The sequence below is a fragment of the Cuculus canorus genome, chromosome 3, assembly GCF_017976375.1.
Source record: "Cuculus canorus isolate bCucCan1 chromosome 3, bCucCan1.pri, whole genome shotgun sequence".
Taxonomy (NCBI): Eukaryota; Metazoa; Chordata; class Aves; order Cuculiformes; family Cuculidae; genus Cuculus; species Cuculus canorus.
The window spans coordinates 47833768-47860817 of record NC_071403.1 but is presented as its reverse complement, the minus strand read 5'-3'; the positions used below and the strand labels follow the sequence as shown (position 1 = coordinate 47860817).

The 27050-nt window shown below is 37.2% G+C and overlaps 1 protein-coding gene across 4 annotated transcripts; it reads right to left on the bottom strand.

The window, feature by feature from the left end:
* Positions 1 to 5: 5 nt before the first annotated feature.
* On the bottom strand, positions 6 to 27015 carry SERAC1 (serine active site containing 1). 4 transcript variants are annotated; one of them, XM_054061526.1, is made up of 18 exons: positions 26958 to 26974; positions 26640 to 26770; positions 24690 to 24780; positions 23278 to 23314; positions 22825 to 22961; positions 21302 to 21391; positions 20260 to 20391; positions 18128 to 18249; positions 16003 to 16131; positions 14256 to 14369; positions 12463 to 12625; positions 9544 to 9694; positions 8589 to 8730; positions 7740 to 7840; positions 5538 to 5635; positions 4811 to 4993; positions 4194 to 4337; positions 6 to 2882 (listed from the first exon to the last, which is right to left on the bottom strand). In XM_054061526.1, exons 3-18 carry the CDS (start codon positions 24778 to 24780, stop codon positions 2746 to 2748), a joined length of 1971 nt encoding a protein of 656 aa, XP_053917501.1. In that variant the 5' UTR covers positions 26640 to 26770; positions 26958 to 26974; the 3' UTR covers positions 6 to 2745. The 4 variants fall into 4 exon arrangements, with proteins under 4 accessions (XP_053917501.1, XP_053917502.1, XP_053917503.1 ...); XM_054061527.1 differs by lacking the exon at positions 26640 to 26770 and having other exon boundaries at positions 26958 to 27015; XM_054061528.1 differs by lacking the exons at positions 26640 to 26770; positions 26958 to 26974 and adding an exon at positions 25991 to 26003.
* Positions 27016 to 27050: the final 35 nt, after the last annotated feature.

Here is a 27050-nt window from a genome sequence, read left to right as displayed (position 1 = left end):
GCTTTTTCCCTTTTTGTCCAGAATTCACATTTTCACCAGATGGAAAGTTTCTCCTTTCTACCTAGCAGCTCTGCCCGTCCCCATGGAGCACAAATCACAGTGAAAGCTTGTTTGCACTACTGTAATCACAGCAATTAAAAACTTGCTGACTGTTGCTAATAGAAATACCAATATAGTCATACAGGAGTGCTGGACAATGAGTTCAAGAAGACTGACAAACTCCTATTAGCCCTCCCCTCCTGTCTTACTATTTTAGTCTTGGATACCGCAATGCAGACAAAATACCATCTTCTCAGACAATTCACACATACCTGCTAGCCACATCTGCAGCTGGATGCCCAGCTAGATGGGGTTAAGGGTATAGTTTGAGACCTAAGGATTTATATAAAGGCACTATTCTAAAGTAATGTTACACCAGGGAAGCATGAAAGCATAAATTTCTAATGGGAAGCAGACATGAATGCTATGTCTGTGCATGGTTTAAGAGGCACTTCCGCAAAATCTAAAAGCACAACTGAAAAACTGTTGAGTCTGGCAAAATATGGATGACCAGTTGCACCCTGCGGGGCTGTGCCTGTTACAAAAGATGGAGAGTAAACATTATGTTCTTCCAGCATTACGCAATCACTAAAAAAAATAATGCAGGCCTGTAACAAAAGTGGACATGATCCAGGTCATTCATTTGGCAGATTATTCACCTTTAATACATTTTGTGGCATATCTAGTACTTTTTCAAAAACACGTTTCATTACTGTGTTCCAAAAAAGAAACAACCCCCCTCAAAATATTAGTTTTAAAATTGACACATATATACATACAGTTACAAAAAGGAGAAAGTTGCCTCCAGTTACAGTAATAAAGCATTTACTGAGATTAATGTGTAAGTCATCAATCTGAGTCCCTGTAAGCCAAAGAAGACTGTTAAAATCAATACAAGATTTGTCACACTAAACACACAGTTATTACAAGTCTTGTCTATTCACAACAAATTCCACATATCTTCTACTTTGTGAGTACAAAGTGTTCTAATATTTTTACACTCTGAAGTTAAAACAGTGTAAAAAGGATAAACCTCTTCAGAAGTTAGACACTTCCGTTAAATTTTCTATCTGAAATACTGCCATGCAGTGTTCTTATCTACATCTTGGTTGGGGGGGGGGGGGGGGAAATGCTCCTTTTGACAGCGCAGTACTGTACATCTGCAGTACTGTACTCTTGTGAATTTTACCACACAGCTTCAGCAGGTCAAGACTCAACCTCCAGAAGTTTATTTTCAGATACAGTGTCGTCCTGGGCTGGAGTGCTCTGAAGTGGGAACAGCTGAGGTGGCCTCAGGACCTGGCCAGACTGCAATGGCCTCTGTTGCCTGCACCAAGCCCACCCCTTTGGCAGCTTTCATAGCCATAATTTTAAGGCCAGTAATATTAGATCTATCTCACATAAATGAGGCTGAGATGTCTTAAGCCTATCATCAATACAGGCCTTATTTAACAAACAGTGAGCTAGGGCAGTAAAGACTAATCGTAGCCTATGTTTATTATCAGAGACGGTGAGGCGTGGAAAAAAAAAGGAGAGACCACAATTAGGCTAAGCTGCTTTTAACTACAGTACAAACTATCTAAGACTTTAAAATAAAGTGACTGAGCCCTACCATAGTTTTTCCTCAAAATACTTATTTCCTGACAGTACTCTTAAAGTATCCTTAACAAAAATGTAAACTCAATTAAGACAACGCTGCTGTTTTTCTCTACAGCTACACCAATAAATACACTTGGGTCTCAAGAAATCAGAACATCTGGGATCTTCTGCATTTCCTCTGGGACCTTATGATCACCAGACTTTTTTTCCCACTTTACTTCTCTGACTGAGCTCAAAAGTGTAACCATGAGCTTTCTTGGCAGTGCTTGCATTTGTCTTACTCCACTCGAGCATCTTCAATACTCTTATTTAAATCAACTAAAGAAAAGTTTCTGAATGATGAACACATCTATGCAAGACAACCTACCAACCTATCTCTTTCTCATGCAGAAAAGAGATGCTTTATTTGCTGACAAATCTGGGTGATCTATTAAATGAAAAGGCAAATTGCAAAAACTCCTGTAATTGGGCCACTTTCATGCCATCTTCATTCCTTTGGATAAACTTCCTTAGGCTTCAGTAAGACCACCTAACATGGACAGTAAGTTGAAGCTTTAAGGCAGACATACTGCTTTGCCCTTTTGACACAACAAACCACCACTTATTAATAATTTCTGAATTTCTGATCCTCTTTAAAAGACTTGAGTCTCAGATGTGTATTTACCTTATTGAGGCCACCGGCCTTTAGAGCTAGCTTTTTTTTTTTTTGCTAAAAAAAGATATCCTGGGACATCTCCATAGTGTACCTGTATTGCTTCAGAGAATATCTGTGCACTAAGTGAAACTTATCTTTCACTGAATACCTATCCCCTCCCAGCCAAGTTGCTGGAGAATTTACACAAATTTTGTTGAGAGATGATGGTTGCTCTAAACAACACTCGTTTTCTTTTTGCCAAGTTTATAGGACTCCAGTTTGTATTTGTTTTGAACATATTTTAGAAATAAGCTGGAGAGGTGTTTAAGTTGGAGATGTATCGAAAATTATTTTAGCAGCAGATACTATCTGACATAGCATCTTTGTAGTTCTGTAGATCCCCAGGCAAATGTTAGAAGAACTTACTGCGTGCCACCAAATGGAGGAAATCAGCAGCCAAGGATGGCAAAAACTCAGTCTCCAAGATCTTGGGCTAAAACATCCTGAATGAACTTCAATGTACGTTGGTACAGGAAAGCATCCTTCTTCTTTGGCTTACAAATATTTAGATGATTAACATCCACTGGAATAAGGTCTCCAATTCCTAACTCTGGGGAAAAAAAAAAAAGAAGAAAAAAATCTACTAAAGCTCGTAAGATCACCTAGACTGAAAAGCACATCTTGCATTATCAATTTCTCTCTCAAAAAAAATTCCCTGTTTATTATCTATTCACTCAACCTCCCAAGAAATCTTCCACTTTGTTTGGAGCTCTGTATCTTTAACCATGTAAAATTACAGTAGAGCAGGATGAAGGTTTGCTTTCGTGTATCCAAAAATGCATGTAAGAAACAGTGAGTGTGCTGCTCATAAGCCTGGGTTTTGAGCAAAAATGAGTGGTGTCCCCTTGAACCTCTAAAGGCTTCCAAGAGCTCATGTGCTGCATTGTGCATCATCTGTAGAAGAGAAGAAATATGCTATAAAATTTGAAGTGCTTATTTGTGCACTCTTTTATGCAGCCCTCTTTTTTCATTTTATTTTGTTAAAACAAACTAAAAAAATGCCCAGTTTTTCATCCTCACCAGTAAAATTACATCAGAAAGATTTTCACAAACAATTGTTTCTTGAGAAGACGTATTAGAAAAATACTGCTAAATATTGACTTGGGAAAAACAGCGATGTTTATTCTGCATTTTTCAAAGCAACTAACCTTGCTTTTAATCTAGGATTTAGCAGGTAGCAAGCCTGATCTAAAATACAACAAAGCAATGTTTCTGTTCAAGGCCTTACAGGTACCTTGGGTAATGCAGAATAGGGTTTCGCTCAGGGAACACCTGAGAATTTCAGGCTTAAAACAATTCTCTAAGTTGAACACCCCTAAACAAAGCAAGAAAAGGAACTGTCTGGCGTTCCCTTCTCCTAAGAAAGGCCAAAAAGATCAAGGGAACTCTACAGGAGGCAAACTCAATTGCTCAAGTAGCTGAGAAATGGAAGATAAAAGGCTCTTAAAACTGAAAAACAGCTTTGTGACTTTTTCCTTCCATTACCGTTTTGATCATTTTCTTGTTTTTTAAACGAGGAAATTGCTGAAATTTGTGGGTACTTTTGGAACACTATTCAGCCTCCTGACACAACAATGTAACACTAGACCAGCGTCTACCCTGCTTTTTTAAGCAAGTGTTACTCACATTTAGCACAGTCAAAACAAACAATTACTGTTCTAAGATATAAATTTAGCTACCTTTGATGTCAGCAGGGAGACTGCAGTTTAAACTCAGTCAAAAGTTCAAACAAAAAGCCTCCAAAACATAACAGATCCACTTTTCCAGATCTTTCTATCATAGCATTTATAATCCTTCCTCATTATCAATGCTTACATGAACACACACAAAATGAAACAAATTAAATGACTATTTGACTTACTTGCTGATTCCAGAGGCACAACGTGCAGTTTTATCATGCTGCCTATGTGTGTTGGTAAGGTTTCTGCAAAACTCAGCACTGAAAATTTCTTATCTTTGGCAAAAGACAGGAAGTCATCATTCAGCTCTTTAAGGGCAGGAGAATCTGAAAAGGAGCAATGTACTTTTTGTAGTGTTATCTTAAACATAAGATTATAGCATTTGTCTAGCAAGACTGCATCCCTAAAGAGATGTTTTGGAAAAATTAATGCTCCAGTAAATGGAGCAGCATTTTGTATGTAATCCCTGTTTCCAGCTATCGTATGCAACAACTGTTTATTTCTGCATAGCATGGAACTTGTTTAGAAGTTGAGTCTAAAGTCCAGCACATGTTGAGTTACTACACTCCTAAATGGCCCAAACTACTCTTTTATAAACTTGTTCTGACTTCCTTTTTCCCCTCTCCAATCAAATGAAAGTTACTCAGAATTACTTACAGTAATTCAATACATAACCCAAAATGTAAAAAAGGGTTTGTTGTTTTCATCCAGCTATTTCTGACAAGCACAATAAAATAAAAAGCATTATGAACAGATTAGCATAGATCCCTGCTGTTAAATGGTAGCTAAGTGCGCGTACCCTTGCTGAGTTCTTTAACCTCCGCAGACGGAAAGAGAAGATATCTGGCATTTATAGAATATTCAGCCAGCTGGGAACCATGGTGAGGTACGCTATAAAATATGATTCCTCTGGTGTTGTTTACAATTTTATCCATTTCTGGATTCTTGGAAGCATCCACCAGCATCTTTTTGACTAGAAGACCTGGTAATAGAAGCAGAATTAATGCAGGGATTTAAATAACTGTGAAAATAACCATCATGCTATATTATCCATGAAACAACTACCACATTCTTGCCTTAGTTGATTAGTACTTAGTTTGTCAAATATATAACATTCAAGTTGAAAAAACCCAAACCCAACCTGTGGAGGTATTAAAATAAAACGTCAGTAATGCAAATCCAATTTTGGTTTGCTTTAAGTGTTTAAGTGTTGCTATAGACAACTGCTAAATACGTGATCATGGAAATTATTTTTCCTCTGGATTTCCATTTACAGGAATTTCAACTCATGGATTTTGTGTTTTTAAAATCAACACAGTAAAAGCAAACAGCAATAAAAATCCTTTCACAATGTACTGAATATAATCCATTGAGAAAGTAGAAATGTAGTTTGCATTTTTAGGTCTTTGCAAATTTTTTAGATAAACTATTCTGAATAATTGCATTTCAGACTGCATTTGGTTAGAAGGTTATTCTGAAATATAACAGCAGATAAATACTTCACATCAAACAGGCAATGTGCTTACCACCCATGCTATGTGATACCCACACCAGAGGTCTGTCTCCAATCCCAGCAGCTCTGAGCTTGTCAAGAAGCTCATTGCTCCTGTAAGCTATAGACTTCCTGCAAATTAAAAACAAACACAAGCATGATGATGTGCGATAGGTTAAAAGGCAATTTTAAAACAGAATGAATTTTCAGTGCTGCATTTATATGGAAGTGCATTAGGTACATAAAAAATTAACTAGTGATTGTTTCTACATTGAAAAATGACAAAAAAAAAATTATAAGTTTGCCTTCACAAGAATAACAACAAGAACTGAGCTAAATTCTGTTTCTTGACTTTGCTAGAAAGTTTTTATTTAATTCAATACATCACTGATTTCCTGTAGCTCTAGTTACAAAAATGTCTTTATAGATTTTTTAGAAAATTTAATTTACACAACGTAACAAAATTATGTTTTCACTTTATGAATGCATCATCAACGCCCAATGAACATTTTCCGTTGAAACAAGAATATACCTAACATCTGCCAAAAATGTACTCCCCTAAACAATGTTCAAAATGTCAAGTAACAGACAGGGAATTAATAACTAAGTGGCTGATCAACCAGTACATCAAAAAATCACCGATAATGTCTGTTACACTTTCCAGACAATAATCTCCAAATGCTTTGTAGCGGAATAGTATAAAAACATAATCATCTCCACCTTATAAATGAAGAGATAACAAAAGCAATGCCAATTCCCAATCCAAGCTTGAAAGCGCAAAATCTCTGCAGTGTAACAAGAATCAAACACAGAAGACCCTTGAACAATGGAAACTTCAGGACACTGGGGCAACCACTGGGCAAAGCCTACTTCACTTCACCTCTATTGGTTCTCAGCATTATCACTAAAAATTGCTTTTATAACACATGAAAAGGATGCTCAAATGCGTCTTCTCAGCTGAACAGCAGGCTTCAGGATAGCTGAGGAGCATACAAATTCCTTTCTGAAACAGTGAGTGAGCCTAAAACACTCCTAGCAATTGTAATATTGTGATTCTACAGCTACATCTTTTTTCCTGCTAGTTAAAAATATCTTCAGCATCTTTCATTTTGCATTAACTACATCAAATTTTAAAAGAATAAAATGCTACGTTTGAGTGACCATAAATAGAAGGCAATGTAATTTTCCATTTTGCAATGAAAAAGACATTATCTTTAACTAAGTAAGTAAGTAAATTGTACTTACTCCATGCAAACACAATAAAAGGTAACCACCAAAATGTTTTTATTATCATTGTTCTGTCTAATTTCAAAGAGATACATTAACAGCCACATCTTCCTTTTCCCCCCTATTTATATGCTTTCTTTAATGTATTATTTGCATCAATCCTTTGTATATCCATAGGGAGGAGGGAATGAAAAAGTACCAAGTTTCCAGTCTACTGCACACATGATAATTTTTTTCCTCCCTTACACAAAAGATAATCAATCCTCAGATTCTTAACCTGCGAGTAGTCAGGAACACGCCTTCACTGAAGTACACAAGTGGAATCTACAGGACTAGTTGCATGCTTAAGTATCTGAAGGGCTCAGATTAGGAGCTGATTCAAAGATCACTGAACTCAATTACTAAGCCTAATACCCATTCAAGCCAAATAATCTTTACGGGCTCAAAATATTTTTAATTTTTTAGAAGAAACATGTTTGAAGGTAGTATCTTCCTCTGACCTACCTGGTTCATGATTAGTAAAAACACAATTCCTCTGACAAAGGCAATCCATGCTATTAGATCAAACCAGATACAGTTCCTGTATTTTATCTATCAAAGACTTGTATGAATCTCTTTCCAGGGACTAGCACTTCTTGAATAAAATTATATGCTTCATTTTATCATGATAAAATGTCATAGTGCAGTGAAACTTTTGCTGTTCTTATGACGTATTATTAGGTCAGTTTAAGAAATATTCCCCTTATGATATTAAATTAATTTGCATCACATAATTTAGCACCTCTGCTAAACATGAACAGACTATAAGAATTTAGGAAGTTGTCACAAGTTATCCATGAGGCTAAAAAGCTCAAGTATACCATAACTGTACCTAATATATTTCCAAACTTGATTTTCAAATGCGACAAGAAAAGTTAAATTCACTGTATCACAGCAGGTGATCCCAAAGATCAGCTTTACATGTCTCCCTCCTGCCTCTCCTCCAAACTGCAGACACTTAATCTGTTACCTGTGAGCCTCAACAGGACATGTTGCTTTCCAGTCACTCAAATGGGTGTCATATTCCACAGATATTATCCTAAGGGCAGGACAGTCTGAAGCCAGCCATGTCTAAATTAAGGAAAAATTAAACCAAAAGGAGTTTATAATTAAAGTACTTAAACTCTTGCAAGCAACTTATCAGCAATAAAGCAAAGATTTTACAATGGGACCAATATCAAGTGAGGTATCTGCTCTTCAGTCAATCCCCCAATAAATCTTGTACCAAAAATATCTACTTTATATATTACATGCTGCCAAACTGTAGCCTGTTCCTCAGACCCAAAGGTAGCAAAGGATGGAGATGGATTACTAGCTCGTGCATTCCTGGCTCCCTCTTCTGGGTGAAACAAGAATTACTAAGATTATCAACAGGGCTGAGCAGTTTTAAGTTTTACAGAGATAATTGGGTGGTTATACCAATACGAGTTGCTTGAAGCAGTAATTACTTATTTACCAATAATATTTAAGTAGATATCTGCAAAAATTGAGGTATTCGTATCTTTTTCTCAGCAATAACATTCCATTAAAAAACCAAGAGTATGAGGAAAGCAGCCACTGACGCCTCTTTCACTAGCAGAAGAATGAAGCTAAGAGCATTAAGTTTAGCAGAAATTTTCCTTTGCAAGAATAATCCATTCAAAATTTCAGCTTTCTAACAAAAACATATCAGGAACTTGGAAAGTGCTACTCGTGTAACAGATTACAAGTCATTCGATTCAAAAGAGACAACTACCAGGCAGTGTAATTCTAGATCTTCTGGACAGCTCTCATTAATCAGAAAACATAGCGGCATGTGAAAATGCTATTGCCTTTTTACCTTTGGCCAGCACTGGCTATAGTCCTCTTCCCCTTCGGAAGACTTTTTATCCAAACGTCGGTCAATGTCTTGCTGTCGCCAGGTTTTAAATGCTGCTCCCAAAAGACCATGAACAAAAAGGACATCGGCTCTGATGGGCTGACTGATATAGAAAAAGGAATTTTTAAGCGATGAATGGCATGTATTCTTTCAGCATATTAAATGTACACAGAACTTTTATCCTGAAGGATGCCAAAATGCTATTTTTAATACTATACATGATTTCTTATCTTATGGGCAACATTCCATGACATCTCATTATATTTTAAGAGGATACTCGGATCAAGAAAAAAAACAGGGATTCACCCAGAACAGAGATATAAAAAGGTATGGGAAGTACCCCCCTTTGCAGGTCATATTTTTCTATAATGAAAACCACCATTCTCTCCAGCTACTGTCAATGAAACTTGGTAGCACCAGCTTTATCATCAAATTAGATCTCCACTGTAACCTGATTAACACCAATGACCCAGGGAACAGTTGCTACTAAGTAACATATGATTTTGGGGTCTGCTTCAGTCCCAGATACAGAATCACTATTAAAAGAAGTTGAAGGTAATAAATTTACAGCATCTTCAGCCAACAGGTGCCGCTGCCAACAGCATAACTACAAAGCACTGTATCCCAAGACAGCCAGTGCAAAGGTTAAATGGCTGCAACACATGCAAAATAATAATTCATCTCACTCTGTCTGGATTTTTCCAGGCAGCACAATACTCCTTTCATGGCTATGGACTACTTCAAACACTACTGTTGTTCTTCCATTTAGGGTTCTAAATTCAGTCACCTCAACCTACCAAAGAACAGGAGGAGTAGTAGTACAGCAGCACTCCGACGTCAACTCTTCCAAAGTTTTGCAACTGAATAGTATAACAAATAACTCAACGTACAGCATGTACAATATCTTCTGCTTTACCTGCTACGATATTGTGGATGTAACACATAAACACCATCTGGATACTTTTCTTGCACTGTGTCCCTGTCTAGATTAGCCAAAGCTCTGGATGCATGAGAAGACTGAATGACATGTGGGGATTTCATTACTTCAGCAAGTACAGAAACCCAACCTATATTGAAAATATAAAAATGGCAGGTTAACTGATTAGAAACATCATCCTTCAAAAGTCTACTTGTGAGAACAGTAGCTAAAACTTAAGAATGGAAACATCAAAAGAAATTATTTCAATTCACTCTCTTGAATGCAAGAAAGCCAACACCAGATAAGTAACACCTCCAAAGTGCAGAAATCTAGAGTGGGGAGGTGGTAATGTATTTTACTACTGTTCAGTTTATGATCTGAAGAAGAACCCTTCTCAGAAGAGGAAAAAAAAGTGTACCAGCAGGTCAGTGTAGTTGTTAGAGAGAGAACAAATCTCAAGTCTCTTTTTGTAGGTAAGATGCAAGAAAGATGGAGAAAATAAATGTACTACAGAGAAAATAAATGTACCAGAGAGAAAATGAAGCTTAAAGCAGAGAAAGACACAGAAAACCACCCACAAGAGTAATGGCAGGTGGAAAAACGGATGCTTGCTGTTAGAGTACAACCATTTCTCATTTTAAAATCCAGTGTGTGAAAAACCATTTAAGGAATTAAAATGTCCCCACTATTCTAAAAATAGTATACTATTTATACCTAAGAAATATAAGAGAATTAATGACGGAAACCTTTGAATACAATCTTCAATAAAATTTTAAGTCATGGCTACCTCAAGAAAAAACACACACTTTAAAATACCTAACCTAAGGTGTAAAATGTAGTTTCTTAGGCATAGAAGGTGATCATAGCCTACTGAGATGTGCAAAGGAATATCTTCTACGCACATACACACATAAATATTTCTCTTTAAAATCCTAATAAATCTTGTTGCTGCTAGCAAGAGTGGTCTACAAATCACGATTACACTAAAACTGAGTTAAAAAATAAAACCTGGAAAGGCTTTGAAGAAAAATTTTCAGACAGGGGCCGATTTGGAAAAGAAGAAACAATTCACTTAATGAGCACTGTTTAAAAATCATGCACAATACATTGCTACTAGTATAGCCAGTAAGTGGCTAACTCAAGATAGTTTGTTCACCGTGGAATTAAGAAAAGAATTAAATAAAATGTGAATTTTGTTTAAATGTCAGTACTTCTGAAAACTGCCAATTATTTCTTCTTTTAAGAACTATGTATTTAAATTACATTTCTAAGCAGAATATATATATGTTGACCACAGTTCTCCCCAAGACGAATACTATCTAAAAGCTGTTTTCAGTTCCCCAAATACAATGAAAGACTGCCAAGCTAGTTCGATTAAAATTAGTGAGGTCTCTGGTTCTGTATTTCTTTGAAATAAGCCAAGATGAAGGGTCAAAACCAGTGTTCAGAATCCTTCTGCTCCCAAACACCACACTACAGCTACTACACAGTGCATCATTGCTTTTCTTCCTCTTCCTGTGCCAGCAGTTTTTGCAAAGGAAGACTTGACCAGCAGCATTCAACTGCTCATCTCTGGAGTCCAGTTCATTGCCTAAAATTCTGTTTGTACTGAAAGCTGTGCCCCAGGGAGCTGCTGACTTTTCTGCTGCAATCTTTTCCTCTGTATGGTTTTAGCAGTCATCATAAGAATGTAAGCATAGGGCTAAAGCTCAGACCAATGGCTTTTGTACTCTGCTGTCTTTCTTAAAAAGCAAGCAGTAAAGGAAGCTGCAGAACAATAAAAGAGCAGATCAATAAAAGGGGAAGTATACAGTGCTGGTTCTCCATTATACCCTCTTAACTTTCTACAGTCAACTTGGCTTCTGTTCATAAAACGTTACAGATTTTTCTTTCCATTAACCTAGCCTAATCACTTTTTGAAGCTTTCTAAGTCTTCAGGAACCACACTGTTTTAAAGCAAGTTGTAGTTTAGTCATGCAATGTACGGGCAAAAAAATATTTATTTGTTCTGCCTTTTGATAATTTAATGCACAAGAAACTTTGGTCTTGCATTACAAGACACAGTAGATGACTGTTCCCTCTTTGCCTTCTCTGCACCAGTGAGGTTATTATATATCACCATTATATTTCCCTTCAGCTGCTTTTTCCAAGCTAAATGTGTCATTTGTACTTTCTACCAAAGCCATTCCATATTTTTAATCACCCTCACAGTCTTTCCCTGTGTCTTTGCTACTTCTCTTTGCAAGAGGGAGATTAAAAATGAAACAGGCACCAGCTTGGAAGTATATAACAGCATATGGACATTTTCTACTTTTCTTTTTCTTTCCTTCTTTCGTAATAAAGCATTAGGAATTATTTATTTTGTATAGAACTAGAAGGAATAACTTCATTCAGATATTTAACATGAACTAAAAAAGGGGGCATCAGAGTAAAGCTCAGAAGTTATTAGCCTAACGTGAAACAAAGGAGGGCACAAAGGCATGTTTCACTTTATTCCAGATGGTAAGGAGTGCAAACCGATCCGATTCCTTTATGAGAATAAAACACAGTCAATAAAAAAAAAATTAATCTACAAATAGATTACCTCTAAGACCAAGAGACTCAAAACTTTTTATGCCAGTAATGTGAGACAAATATCAACTAAGTCCAAATTTTGACCACCCTTCAGACTTCAAACACCTCTGTAGCACTGACATATATCAGACAGACAGCATTAAAGGAGTTCATAATCAACACCGTCTAAACTGTCTATATTTTTGTATAAAAAAATACCCCCCAATGCTACCTCCCGGTCCCTCCGATATAAAACCCACACCACTGCCAGGGTCTGTTGCATTTTACAAAAGTGTCGAATCCTCTGAAAAATTTAGAACACAAATCTGACACTCAGACTCCTTGCGCTTGCTTTCCTTTTACCTGCACGTACTATGGATGAATGAAGACGTTCATCCAAAGCCATGTTTCCAATAATGCGAATTATGTTCCTTTGAATTTTTGCTGAATCCTTACGTAGCTGGTATATCCTCTGTAGTAGCTGAAGACCTCCTTTAGCTTCTATTTTATCACAGTGAGAAGAAACCTAGCATTACAGAGTAAATACAATGACAGTAAGTAGATGTTTTGAAAAAGGTTCTTTGAGATGCTGTTAATTCACAAATTAGGGAATTTTTAAAAGCTGATAGGACGCAGAGCTCTTTTTACACAGAAATTCATATTAATCTAGAATTTATATGCTGTAGTTGAAGAGGAAGTAAATATTTTAATATTGCAAATTCATGATTTCTGTGGATTTACAACCACCATTCTACTCTCTTCCACATCTGAAGGAGATGAGATTGCTCTCATCAAGAACACATTTCAACTAAAGTTCCAGAGTCTGATCAGGGCAATTGCCCGTATTTGTTAAAGCACTGTCCCAACCAGATCCAATTGCCTTTCTATTCACCACCTAAAATACAATCATTATCATCCCTTCTCTTTGAAATACAAAGGTATTTTTACTTTCCAAACAGTACTACTATCATTATTGTTCTTAAGGGCAACAATAGATTCTAGTCCAAGCAGATGACTATGCACTAATTAGTTGCAATATCAACTACTGATATGGTCAAATGCTCATAACCTGAGCGTGTTCTCTGTAGTGCTTAAAAATGTGTGATATGTCATGGAACTGCTGATGTCCTCATGTCTGTGACTTTCAAAGAGACACACATCCACAATGAGCGCAGCCACAACTTACTTAAACTGAAAATCTGGAATATAACATATTCCAAGTGACATCAGAATTTCTAGATATATGGAAGACATGAAAGGAGTACTGGCAAACTGCACTTTACCCATCCCTCTACCAATAACAATCCAGTATTCTCAACACTACTTCTCAATGTTCTAGGTTTCCGAGCAATTAAGTACACTCTGAAGAGCGCAGCAGTGGGAATCAAGAAGAATGGTTGTTACACAAAATCTTCCATACTCTTCATCTGTGTCTGCAAAGATCATACTGGTCTTCGGAAAATGCTCTGTATTAGCTGCACGCTGTGCAATATTCTGCCCAAAGGCAGTTATCATTGAAGAATGGACCTTTGTGAATAGCCAAGGTTTGCACTTTATTCTGACTTCTGATTTAGAATGATTTCATAGGGATACTTTGCTTTCTGGACACCTGGCACTAGAGTTACATTAAGAGTCATAGGAACAGACTGCTTGTAAGCTTTCTGAACTCACGTACGCCAACTCACACAGATCCACACACACTTCGTACTGAGAATTTCACATCAGGAGTATCTTGCTTACTGAGAAGCTGCAGACTGGAAACTGTTTCCTCATGATACCCATCTCCAATGACTTTTGGTGCCAGTAGAAGGTAGCCCCACAGAGAAAAGACTTGTTAAAGACTCCTAGACTTCAGACATTCTCTCCTGCTTTTCTGTGTCAGAGCTGCCTCTTTTACTTCATGAAAGATGTAGTAGGTATATTACAGGGGAACTTATACAGGCTAATTAAAAACAATAACAGGACTTACATATATTTCCCAAGAGAAAAAAAGATTGTTATTTAGTCTTTCACATCACACCAGTCTCAGTTGTCTGAACATTCTTACAGAAGGAGTGAGAGAAAAAAATGGCAAGTCCTTCTCAATATTTGAGAAAACATTGGAAAGGAATGTTTATAAATGTAGCTTTTCAGTTACAGTTTAAAGGACAAGTTACCTTAGAATGCTGCACTAAAGCTTGCAAACAAAAGAGTTCCACCGTCTCTGAAGGGATTTTACTCAATGTTTCACAATATGGAAGTCCATTTCCTCCAAAACACCATAAGCCTCCCTGAAATAAGAACGGTAAAAATTATACCACGTTCCAAACATCTACATAAAATAAGCATTTCTAAACTGTTAAATGTGTAACAATCTATAGAAATTGTTATGAAGAGTATGCATATATTTTTCCAAATGTACAAATTACACAACAGTGCACTATAAAAATATCTACTATTTTAAACGGAAAATATTAAACAGATTTGCAGTCAGCAGCCTCCAAGGTCTATTAACTTCAAAACATACAATAAAGCAGGAAGATGTAGCATTTTCATTTTGTTAATGAATGTCTTCTTTTAGGATTGTTTGCTTAAGCAAAAAAAGCAAGAATCAGACTGCAACTAGACTTCCATAGTTGCAAAAATGAGAAGAGGAAGAAAAGAGGTCTTCAACACTTAGCATAGCTCCCAAAGACCAGACAGTTTCAATCATGCAGTAGCAAGACCAGCATAAACTCAATAAAGAGCAGTTTTCTAGAACAGTGCGATTATCAAAATGCTTCCAAGTGTGGTGTCTGACCAAAGCTCCTTTTGTATAGCAAGAGCTCTGCCTGTGAAAGCAATGAAGGAGTCAGTGTAAAAATATTACATAGTCCCGTCATAGGAAATAAAGAGTTATTGCACTCTGAAATCTCTAAATAAAGCCTGTCAGGCGCTATTACTAAAATATGACAGTAATTTTTATTATTGCATTTAAAAAAAAAAACTTTAAAAAAAAAATCTCAACTTTTAAATAAAAACACACAATGAACAAGAGATAGTGGATGACACTAGAACTACTATTATTATTTTAAGCAATAACAGCACTTTAAATGACATTCCTAAAGGCACTTAAGAAGCTCTTGGACAGACAGCTGAAGAATTACTAAGTTCCAAGTCCAAGCAGACCACTACACTATTCCAATTCTGGTTTTGGCAACATAGATATGTTACAGGGAGACATTTCTATGCGATATAACAGAGTTTAATACTTAAGGTGTGCTAACAGCTTATCAGTTTGCCAGTAAGACTTAACAGAGGTTTAATCATCTCATCAGTAAAAGAACACTCAAACAACAGCAAGACAAAATGTGAAAAATAATTCTGAGCACTGCAAGTGGAAGGAAATGCTCAGGACAAAATGCTGAAATATCCACTTTACAAGAAGGCTTGTAAGTAAAGATAAACAAGCTTTCAAGCACATGGACTGTATCATAGAATGATAGAATTGTTTAGGTTGGAAAAGACCTTCAGTATCATTGAGTCCAACTCTTAACCAAGCATTGCCAAGTCCACCATCAAACCATGTCTTCTGAGTACCTCCCAGAATGGAGATTCAACCACTTCCCTGAGCAGCCTGTTCCAACGCTTGGCAGCCCTTTTGGTGAAGAAATTTTTCCCAATAGCCACTCTAAGCCTCAATTTGCGCCAAGGGAGGTTATTTCCTATTGTTCTATCACTTGTTACCTGGCAGAAAAGGCCAACATCCACCAGAGATTTTATTTCTGTTGTACTGCAGCGGCACTAGCGATTTTAGTTACATTGTACATTCACAAAGTCTCTGTATTTTAGTTCCCCTTGTAATGTGCAAAAATATGAAAATAGGTTTGTACCTGAGCTCTGCAGGAGCAAAGAACTCAAATAGTTCTGTTCTGCAGGACTCACCTTTTGTGCAGCAAGAGTCTGACTACTTTCATGTAAAGCAAGAGATGTGAAGTACTGGACACATGGATCAAGACCAGTCTGAGGCAAAGATACTAACAACAAACGAAGTTCATCTTCCATAGAATAATCCTGTGAGAAGCACACATAGCTTTTAGTTCCATTCAAAGCATGAAACAAACCATAGAAAATAAAGATCTGAAATAATGGAATCAGTCATAAGGCCATAAAATAGGAACCCTGCACTTGAGTGCTCTGCAAATTTAGTTTAATGGTTACACCTGTAAAGACTTCAGAGACCGACAATTCTAAATTCTCCAGGTGAGTGATGAAAAGTAAGCTTTAAACTTCATACTTTGGTGGCCTTATTCTAATAGGCCTAGAAGGGCAAACACAAAAGTTGTTCCTGGCATAGGAAGCTTAAAAGTTCATCCCTAACTACACAGTAATTTCGGTGCTGCTCCATTAAAATAATGTATAAACTACCATGAAAACACACAGAAACTTCCTTTTATCTTTTATCTTCAAAATGTTCATATTGGATTATTAAACACACATGTGAGTGGGTGATAGAACAACAGATTTAACAAAGATTTATTTGCCCACAGTCAGAGAACTTGAAATTATTCTAATCCTTGCTACAATCAAGAAATGAAGGCACATTTTGTGGCAACACTTGCTGCCACAATGATTTGCTTCAACTTCGTAAGTAGCAGATTTGAAACTTCAATCACCCAGCAATCATACTGCTATAAAAATAAAGTATATACCCAACCCTATACCAGTATACTTCAATACTTCAGGGCTGACAGGTACAGATCCACTATCATGTAATGTTACAAAGATAAGAAACCAAAAAGTTTGGTTTCCGAAGTTTGGCTACCAAAGCTGGTTTTCAGCGTTTTGTTGGTTACGACATACAGGTAGGTATTGTCTGTCAGGAACTTTGGCCAGCATTCACCTATCAGCTTTACAAAAAGCCTCTTATATTATTCTTTGCAGTTCTATTTATTGAAGAGCTGATATGATGACATGATTGCTCAAACCATCATACATATACACACACAAACGAATTAACATCAAACCAAAACAAGTTAAAATCTATCCAATTCGGCTTTAGTGGTACCTAAAAGCTGGCAATAAAGAGGCGGGGCTGACAGCAGACTTAGGTATACAGAAAGCAAGGCTAGTCATTCACTCTAAGTAAAGAGGATGGGGAGGAGCCACATCTTCAGCTCTCAGTATCTGGAGGCATTTGGGAGCTGACGACAGATAACTTAAAGCTGTTCAAGATGTTACATATTTGCTTATCTGATTAATTCTTAGTTACTGTATTGAGATGCAATGCATTTCTGCAGCTAAAATCATTCTTATTGAATCTTCTGTTGGAATACTACTCAATTAAATCTAACAAGTATTATGGTAACTGAAGTTAAATAATATTTCATTATAACAGTCTCCAAACACCTTCTATAACTTCTAAATTCACACAAAAGCAGATTAAGATATCAAAAGGAGAAGACAACAGAATTTTTGGTGAAGGACAGTGGCTACATTAGTGATTCAATGTGTTATAGGAATTTTTCCAGGCAACAAATGCACATTGCATCTGCACTTGGGAGTCACACTGTGCAATCAAAATAGTTTCCCCACTTACATAATCAAGGTTAAAGCTGTGTGCCAGAGCGCTACCCAGAGAATCACACCAGCAGTAGGATGTGAAAGTCTCCAAGAGTGCTCTCTAGGAGAAGGACCCTGTCAGTATCAATAAGGCAATCTAGGATGACTTAATGTAAGACTGCTTCACGTTGTCTGTTAGGTACAGGCAGGCAGTGCATGCAGCAGACTGGTAACTGACTCAAACTTCACTGCTGGTAAATGTGCAATGTGGACATACAGACTGAAAACAATAACTGGTCAACTCCATATCCTTAGTTCCTTCTATCACTCCATTCACAAATACAGATATACCCTAGAGGTATAGCACTATATTATAGTTTTGTATTTTGATCTTAATTTTACTACTCATGAGTTACTTTAAAACTCCACTTTAGTACTGTTACCAACAACAAAAACACTAAAAACAAACAAGCAAAATTCATCTAATATCTACTTTTCATTTACTTACATTCTTTGGTTTTGGCAATGGTGGTGGAGACAGGAAAAAGCGAAGGTCAATATCTTTGGATCGAGCTAAACCTATAGCAGTCCTTTGATCACAGGTCTGGGCAACTGTACCATATTGATAATCTGTAGTACAAAAACTTCAGTGTTAGTGTTAAAACTACACTTAAACATTTAATTTGTTTTTAGATGTAGTTTCTGACCTACGTTGTTAATGTACTCGATAAGAGAAACACTTCTCTGCAATCTTCTTAAATGAATTCTGATTTGTAATCACAAATTCCAAAAGACAAATACTGCCGTTGTTAGACCAGCGCTATACTAAACTGAAATACACCTGGGCACTGATTGTTCATTATAGACCAACTTGATAAAGGTCCTCAGATACAAGTTGAACGCAAGCAAAAGCAGACGTTCAGTACTGTCACTCTGAAAGCAGTACAAGGACTACAAACTTGTGCTTAATCACCTGGGCTTGAATAAAAATTTGAAATGCATAGGCATATGCCTATTTTTTTCCTGCATACAGTATTAAAAAACATAGCCTCAAATTCAGATGCTGCCAAGGCACAGACACCTGATTTCATGATACAAAAGCTACATTTCAATAAAACTATAAAAGTCACAAACTCAGGTGACCTCAGAAAAGGCAAGATAGCACCACAGTACGGTTTTAAGTTGCCCTTCCTTACTGAAGGCACAAGACAGACTTTCAGTTACCCTGCTGAAGGGAAACCAGACTTAAAATACTGTTCATTTCCAAAATCTACGTACTTTATAGCTGGAAAATGGAAAATTACATTAGGTGGCAAACTGAAGAAAAAGAAATCTTAAAGTGGATCAATACTTTTTCTATAAAAATTAGTTTCTATCCTTGTTACTGTTCTAGAACAAAATGCCAGGAAAAAAATTACAAATCATCTGAAATGTACTTTTCACAAACAGTCATAGACCACCTTTTTTTCTTTGGTGCAGACCACTTACAGCTGCAAGCTAAAGTCATTGATGATATGCTTTGGACAAGCAAATGACTGTAATTATGACAATAAGTACGCTGAACAATTTGGTGAAAAGTTAGCAAATATTTTCATTCTTGATCTTTCTTAGGCTCAGTTTTGGAATATTAGGTTAAAAAAAACCACTTCCCCTCATGAGTGAGATGGCAAGAATAATCAGTATTTGCAAAACATCCAAATACAATGCAATGAGCACTAAGGAGAAAACAAGATAACGAAGAGCAACTTGATTCCTGAGTACTGGCCATCTTGTGCACCTAGATCACCTGTTAACAGATGATACTCTCCTACGAACGTCAGAGAGTTACATTAAATTAGTACACATACCTTCAGTTTTGTTACACTCCAGCTTTCAAATGTGTTCAAACACAGCTTTTTGATGTAAAGTGCTTGGGATAATTTATTAGGACATTATAGAGGAAATCTGAAACAAAATAAATCCCATGGCCTAGAATTGCACTGGAAGAGTGAAAGGTCCTCAACTGACTGGACTACCAAGGTAACAGGAGTCAAGACTAGAGTGTCACACAGTTTATATGGATTAGTAATGGAGAGGGAAGATAACATATATATCTCTCTCCCACTTTAATTGGGGTTTCAAGGACATTCACTGCTAGAGGAACAACGAAGACTCATTACTACATAGCAATAACAATAATAACAACAACGACTAGCATGGAAAATGGCTTACAAACGACGCTTGCAGATACAAGTTTTCTGTTTCCAGTCTGTCATTACTACCTGTTAGTTTCTAACCAATTTTTATTAGCTGAACCATGGCCTTAAATACACTCCCCTACAGAGCCTCTAGTGACCTTGTTAGCAGTCCTAACAGAAAAGCTAAGGAATTAATGAACACGAACTGCTCTCCTACATTACAGCACTGACTGCGATTCTCTGGTGGGGAAACAGAGAGAGGCCTGCACTACAGATACACACTCTGCAACAGGAAAGAGTTGCTGGAAATGTAAACAAATCCTCCACATTTTAGACCATATTTCAGAGTGTATTTACATTCCTTGTAGCTACTAGCCTTTTTTCATATTGGTAGCAGACTTGCAACCACCAACCGAAACTGATATGTTTCTGGAAGGAATTAGGCTACATCAGCACATGTTACCATGCCAGTGACGGCTGTTTGCCAGGTCTTGTACAGCCTGCAGTCGGACCGCTTTGTCTTCTGACTGAGTTCTCTTTAAGAGGAGCCATAAGGCACATTCATGATCGTCTCCATCAAATGTACTGAATTGTCCTTTCATCAGGGGAAAAAAAAAGACAAAATGAGGACTTTAATAGTCATATTTCTCTTCATTAAGAAAAAAAAAGTTTCTTTTAATATTTGAATATTAGTCGTTAACAGTAATTTAGAGTGCAATTTTTTTAGTATTGAATTAGTATAATAAAAATATGACAGAATGACATTAGTAAAATGCTGATCCTCAAATTAATAGAATGGCTTTGATTAATTTTAGAGGCACCAAGTTGATATTTCATATATATATTACACACACATCCTAGCTGGCACTTACCAACCTGAACAGCCATCTTCCAGCTGGAAATGATTAGCAACTTTCAAGGCACTGACCTTAAACAATAAACTTCATAGCTTTCACAGTGGAGGTATATATTGTTACAATCATTTAACAGACAGTTAAACTAGAACAGATAGCATGCCTCAGGAGCACAGTTTCTTATATGAACTGAAATTCTTATTTTAAGCTACACTAAAAAGCAGTGACACACTGTTATGAAAAGACTACCTTGCTTTCAGTTAATACTGGCAATTTTGAAGAAAACATACATACTTCTCTAAAATTAAATTTTGAGAGTATTTCATCTTCCTAAACACCTTTTGTAAACAAAACTCATATCAATTATGAATCTAGTATCTTAAGCTTCAACTCTCTTCTGAAACAGGAAAAAAAAATCTCAAATCTCTTCCTCAACACCACTTCCATTTACTTTAAGAAAAACAACGGTTTTAATACACAGAAAATACACTAATATTCTATATTAATACAGAAAATTATAGGAATATTACCATTTCAAATACAAAAGAACATACCAAGCCTGTAAGAACAATTATTTTTACTATCTAAAAGGCCAATGCTTTACTATTCAAAAATAATAATAATAGATAAACCCCTGCTTTCAATACCTACCACTAAAAGGCCTCCGGAAAATTTTAGCTTCTGTTTCCAGAATTTTCCTCACAGCTTTGTGGATTTCTCTTCTGGCTTGGTATGTGATACCTATGAGAGTATTTTTAGATTACTGAAAGTCTGAAAGACAGCTCTACTACTTTATTTTTCATATGTGTATACAAGTTTTGACACAAAAAAAAAAAAAAAAAAGAAAGAAAAAAGAGACTGTGCCTGTAACTCTTAGTACTTAAATTAAGAAAATCAACTACTATCACCTCCAAAATAGTTCCCTGCTGAGCTGGCACACAGCTGCATACATCTATAACTGATAGGTACGAAAACATCTGTATTTGAACACACGTCTGCTCATATATAGTGAAGCGATTGAGTGGAGCCTTGTCTCACTGTGACAAGTTAGATGATGGTCTATAACCATCTCTTTGTCTCTCCCCTCCCACTCTTGGTTGCCAAGGTCTAGGGTTAAGTCTCAGGGTTTTTTTGGGTCAGACTTCATGTATATGTATATAAACAAAGGTAAACGTGAGGTCTTGCACTTGGAAAAACATCATCCAGGAGTGCAGCACAGGCTGTGATCCACTTGGCTGGGGAGCAGTTCTCTGGAAAGGGACTTGGGAGTCCTGGTGGAAAACAGGCTCAACGTGAGAGAACACTGAGCTGCTGCAGCAAAGAAAGCCAACAGGATAGTGGGTTGCATCAACAAAGGCATCACTAGAAGAGATGAAGCCATTATCTCACCCTACTTAGCGCTTGCCAGGCCACATCTGGAATACTATGCTCAGTTTTGGTCCCCACTATATGAAAAACTCGTGGACAGGCTGGAAAGGATTCACAGAAGGGCCACAAAGATGCTCAAAGGACTGGGAAGCCTGCCGTGTAAGGAAAGGCTGAGAAAATCGGATTTGTTCAGCCTTGAGAAAAAAGGCTTAGGGGAGACCTTATCACCATGTTCCAGTATTTAAGGGTAGCTTGTATACAAAGAAGATGGAGACTCCCTTTCTACAAGGAATCACATGGAAAAGACAAAGGGTAATGGGTACAAGTTACTTCTGGGGAGATTCTGATTGGACAGAAAAATTTTCACAATGAGAACAATCAGATCAGCCATTGGAATAACGTCCCCATGGAAGTCGTACATTCCCCAGCACTGGATGTTTTTAAGATTCAGCTGGACAGGGTGCTGGGCTATCTTGTCTAGACTGGCTTTTGCCAAGAAAGGTAGGGCTAAATGATCCTTGACGTCGCTTCCAACACAATATTCTAGGATTTTGCAATATATGTGAAGTATATACACACACACATAGATACAGAGAGAGAATTAGTCATATAGAGAGAACTGTATGTGTAGAACTATCTTAAAAAAAACAGCCACCAGCTTAAAATAAATTCAATGACAACGTGAAGATTATTATTTTGTAACAGATCTCAGGAAAAAATATCTTTCCTTATATAAGGGTGACTTTCAGAAACATCCTATTCTCTCAAAATTCTCATTTAAGAATCCAAACAATTATGCATCTTACCTTGATATTCACTTGGATTTAGAGAAGTTGCACGTACATATACATAGGATTTAAGTTTTTCTTGCTGTATAGCTTGAGTATCAATCTGCAATAACTTCTTTAAGGACAGGACTTCATATGTAATGAATACAAAACCTCTTTAAATAAAAGAAAACTGTATATGAATATTAATTTTTTAAAAATATTATAGCAAAAATAGATTAACAATCATTTCAGTATTAATCATCCAGATTTTACCAAATACTTAATAGTCTGTAGATTATTTTAATTTAGCAAGGTAGAGAAAATACTCCAAAATACTTAAAATAAGTAATAACTATTAGAAAATATGCTTTAAAACTATTATTCTATCATGTCTATAGGTCCCAATATTGTCACATTTTTGAAAAACACATGAATTAAAATTTTAACTACACACCTAAATTCCACATATGCTTGTCAGCTACAACTTACCCTAGTACAAGTGATCCAGTGACCTTTGCAATTTTTCCTTAAAAAAATGAAAAATTCATGTCAAACAAAGTTTTATGCATCACCTCAACATAAACTTAGTTAGCATTTCATTAACAAACAGAAATAATTTCAGTCATTAAAAGTAAGCTCTTTTACACTTTTCTATCGCTCTCTGGCTTTCAGGAAATCATTACCAAAATTCATAAACAGAGGAAAATTTAGTTGATCAGAATTTCCTGGTCTTCTAAGCAAGATGATGAAACATGTCTCCTGCCAATGTCATTTACTTTGAGTATTGCAACCTATCAATTACATTCATTGCTCAGCTGCAGGAAACAACAGTAAACTTCCTCTGCCTGCAAAACTGTCATTCATTTGGAACTCTGGTTTATTTTAAGGAGTTAACTTTTTCTTATATGGTGTGGATAGTTCTTCAACATTTATGAATACATATAGGAGTACATATGTTCTTTGAAAAGTCCTGCAGAAAGTCCCTGAGAAAAAATACATGTAAAATAATTGCATTGAATCTAATTTATAAAGCAAACAGCTGAATGAACATGTGCAACAACTGCCCTTTTGAAACAGTGTCACTTTTGAGACTAAGGATTCCTATCAGAATTGAGCTATTTTTTCCAGACAAAGTTGAGCTGATTATCTGGATGTAAGGATCTCAAATACAGAGAAACTCCATTGTTATCAGTAGCAGCAAACCCAATGGAACATATCTCACCTACAATGAATAATTTCTTTTCCTCTGCAAGAACTGGGACATTTGACCCAAAACCACCGCCACCAGTTTCTGTCTTTGTGAGACCACAAGAATTTTGGCATGCAGACAAGAGGCAGCTACATGTTGAAGAAGTAACTGGCAGAGAAGGTTAAAAAGGCAAAAAAATACAGTGCTTCCTGTAGAGCAGAAAGGAAAATATCCTATCTTTTAATGCTAAAAAATAAACTTTGGAATTGTGAGAACTGTCATTCTATACAGAAGGCACCAAAGAAAGCAGAGACTAAGCAGGGAAGACTGCAGAACTAATATCAGTAATTAAGGAGGAAGAAACAATAATAATAAACTTTATGGATGTAACTGTTTTGTGGCTCCAGAGCTTTAAAAAAACCCAAACCCAAAAAACCCAGAGGTTTAAAAAAAGATTCAAACCAGTATTCAAGACATTTTAATGAGATTGCATCTGGCTGGGGACTGACCACATTTTGTGTTTTAAACCCAGATAATCTGTTGCTGTCACTTTACATATCACTATGCAAAGCAAGGTCAGAAGCAGAAATCCACTTTAGGTGAATAAAAGCTTTTGATTACAAAGTATTTTAAGTATATAAGGCATTATACCAACAAAGATTTTTCCTTTTTATTAACACCTCAGATCAGTAACGTATAGAAGTGTACTTACTGATATCATTCCATGGTAGGTGTTTTTTTGTGGCCGGACCAGAAGTTCCTATTTGTCTATAGCAAAATATACAGTAAGCAGCCACTGACATCTGCGCATTGAAGAAAAAAAAAGAAAAAGTAATGACTGATTTGAGACTTACAGCAGAAGACCTGCAGCCGTTTTCTTTCCTGGCTTTTTGCAGTAAAGGTCATCATAACAAAGGTCATGATTTACAACAGAGGTCACAATACACCATATTTATGTCATATCACTCCATATAAAATTAAAAGAAGTCTATAAAGTCCTCAATTTAATAGGCTGCATTTCAATTACAAAATTACAATTACAGTTTTTCATACAAGTATGTGTTACTGTCGATTTTATTGAGGATGTATCTCCAGTTCTCTGCTTGTAAGCCTCCTTTCCTACTTTTTAGTAGCTCTCCCTTAAACACCAGATACAGTCATATCTGCATCAAGACATTACTCAATATCACATGGGCTTTAATACAACTCAGTAACCAATCACTTTCAAAGTTCATAGTTGATTGCGTTGCAAGTCTTTTATTTTGCCTAGTAAGACTTCAAGAAATACAACATAATTTGCCTTTAAAGGGCAAATCAGATTAACAGTTCAAGAATGGAAGAACTCTACAGTTAATAAAAGTAAGTGTTGATTCTAGAGTGCTCTGACTCCATGGGCTTGTAAAACTTGCAGGGCATGCTTACAGGTAAAACATAGAGGAAACATCTTGTTCTAGAAAAAATCTTACACATGAGAAAGAATGAAAACCTAGTCGCACCAATGAAGAAAAGAACTTTTTCTAGAATTAAGCCTTTAATAATTCAACAATATGAAGACACAGAATCCTTAAAGACTAATTGCACTGTATCCACTGAATGCTGAAATCAAACTGTATCAACAGAGAACCTTTTTTTTGCAAATAGTCACAAACAAATGCATATAACATATTTTAAAATTACCAGAGTTCTGAATGTAAAAGCAACCCAATGCAAGCACGAATCTTCTTGACAGTGATCATAGAATCGCTTGGTTGGAAAAGACCTTTGAGATCATTAAGTCCAACCATATTCATTCGCTACTAAGCCATATCCCCTAGTACTACATCTATCTGTCTCTTAAACACCTCCAGGGGTGGGGACTCCACCACTTCCCTGGGCAGCCTGTTCCAGTGCTTCACCACTCTTTTGGTAAAGAAATTTTTTCCTAATATCCAATCTAAACCTCCTCCTGTGCAACTTGAGGCCATTCCCTCTCATCCCATCATCTGTCACTTAGGAGAAGAGACCAACATCCACCTCTCTGCAACCTCCTCTCAGATAGTTGTAGAAAGAATCATAGAATAACCAGGTTGGAAAAGACCTCTTAGATCACTGAGTCCAACCATTCTTAACTGCCACTAAAACATGTCGTTGAACACCCTCACCCATTTTTTAAACACCTCCAGGGACAGTGACTCAATCGCCTCCCTGGGCAGCCTCTGCCAGTGCCTGACAACCCTTTTGGTGAATTTTTTTTTCCTTATGTCCAGTCTGAAGCCCCTGGCACCGCTTAAGGCCATTCCCCCTTGTTCTCTCCCCTATCACTTGGGAGAAGAGGCTGGCACCCTGCTCCCTACAACCTCCTTTCAGGTAGTTATAGAGAGCAATAAGGTCTTCCCTCAGCCTCCTCTTCTCAAGGTTAAGTACTCGTTTACTACTAAGCCATATCCCCTAGTGCCTCATCCATCTATCTATCTATCTATCTATCTATCAATCAAACATCTCCAGGGATAGGGACTCCACCACTTCCCTGGGCAGCCTGTTCCAATGCTTCACTGCTCTTTTGGTAAAGAAGTTTTTCCTAATATCCAGTCTAAACCTCCTCCGGTGCAACTCGAGGCCACTCTCTCTTGTCCTACCACCTGGCACTAGGGAGAAGAGACCGGGAGAAGAGACCAACACCCACCTCTCTGCAACCTCCTCTCCGGTAGCTGTAGAGAAGGATGAGATCTCCCCTCAGCCTTCTCTTCTCCAGGCTGAACAACCCCAGCTCCCTCAGCCGCTCCTCATAACACCCATTCTCCAGCCCGGGGATCGCTAAAACGATCAGAAACACTCAGCCGGGAAAGCCCCCCGAGACAAACAAGGACTCTGCTACAGACGGGGAGAAGGGAAGAAGGTAAAAGCGAGAAGGGGAGAAATAGGAGCACAGGAAACCCCCTGGGCCCCGCCCCACTGCCCCCCCGCCCATCGCCCCCCCCCCCGCGCGCGTCCCTCTCACCACCTTCCGCCCCCGCCGCTCCTCCTCGCTTCCGGCCTCAGCCCCCGGCGCCCACTCGTGACGTTGCACGCTGCGGGTGGCGCGGCCAATACGGAG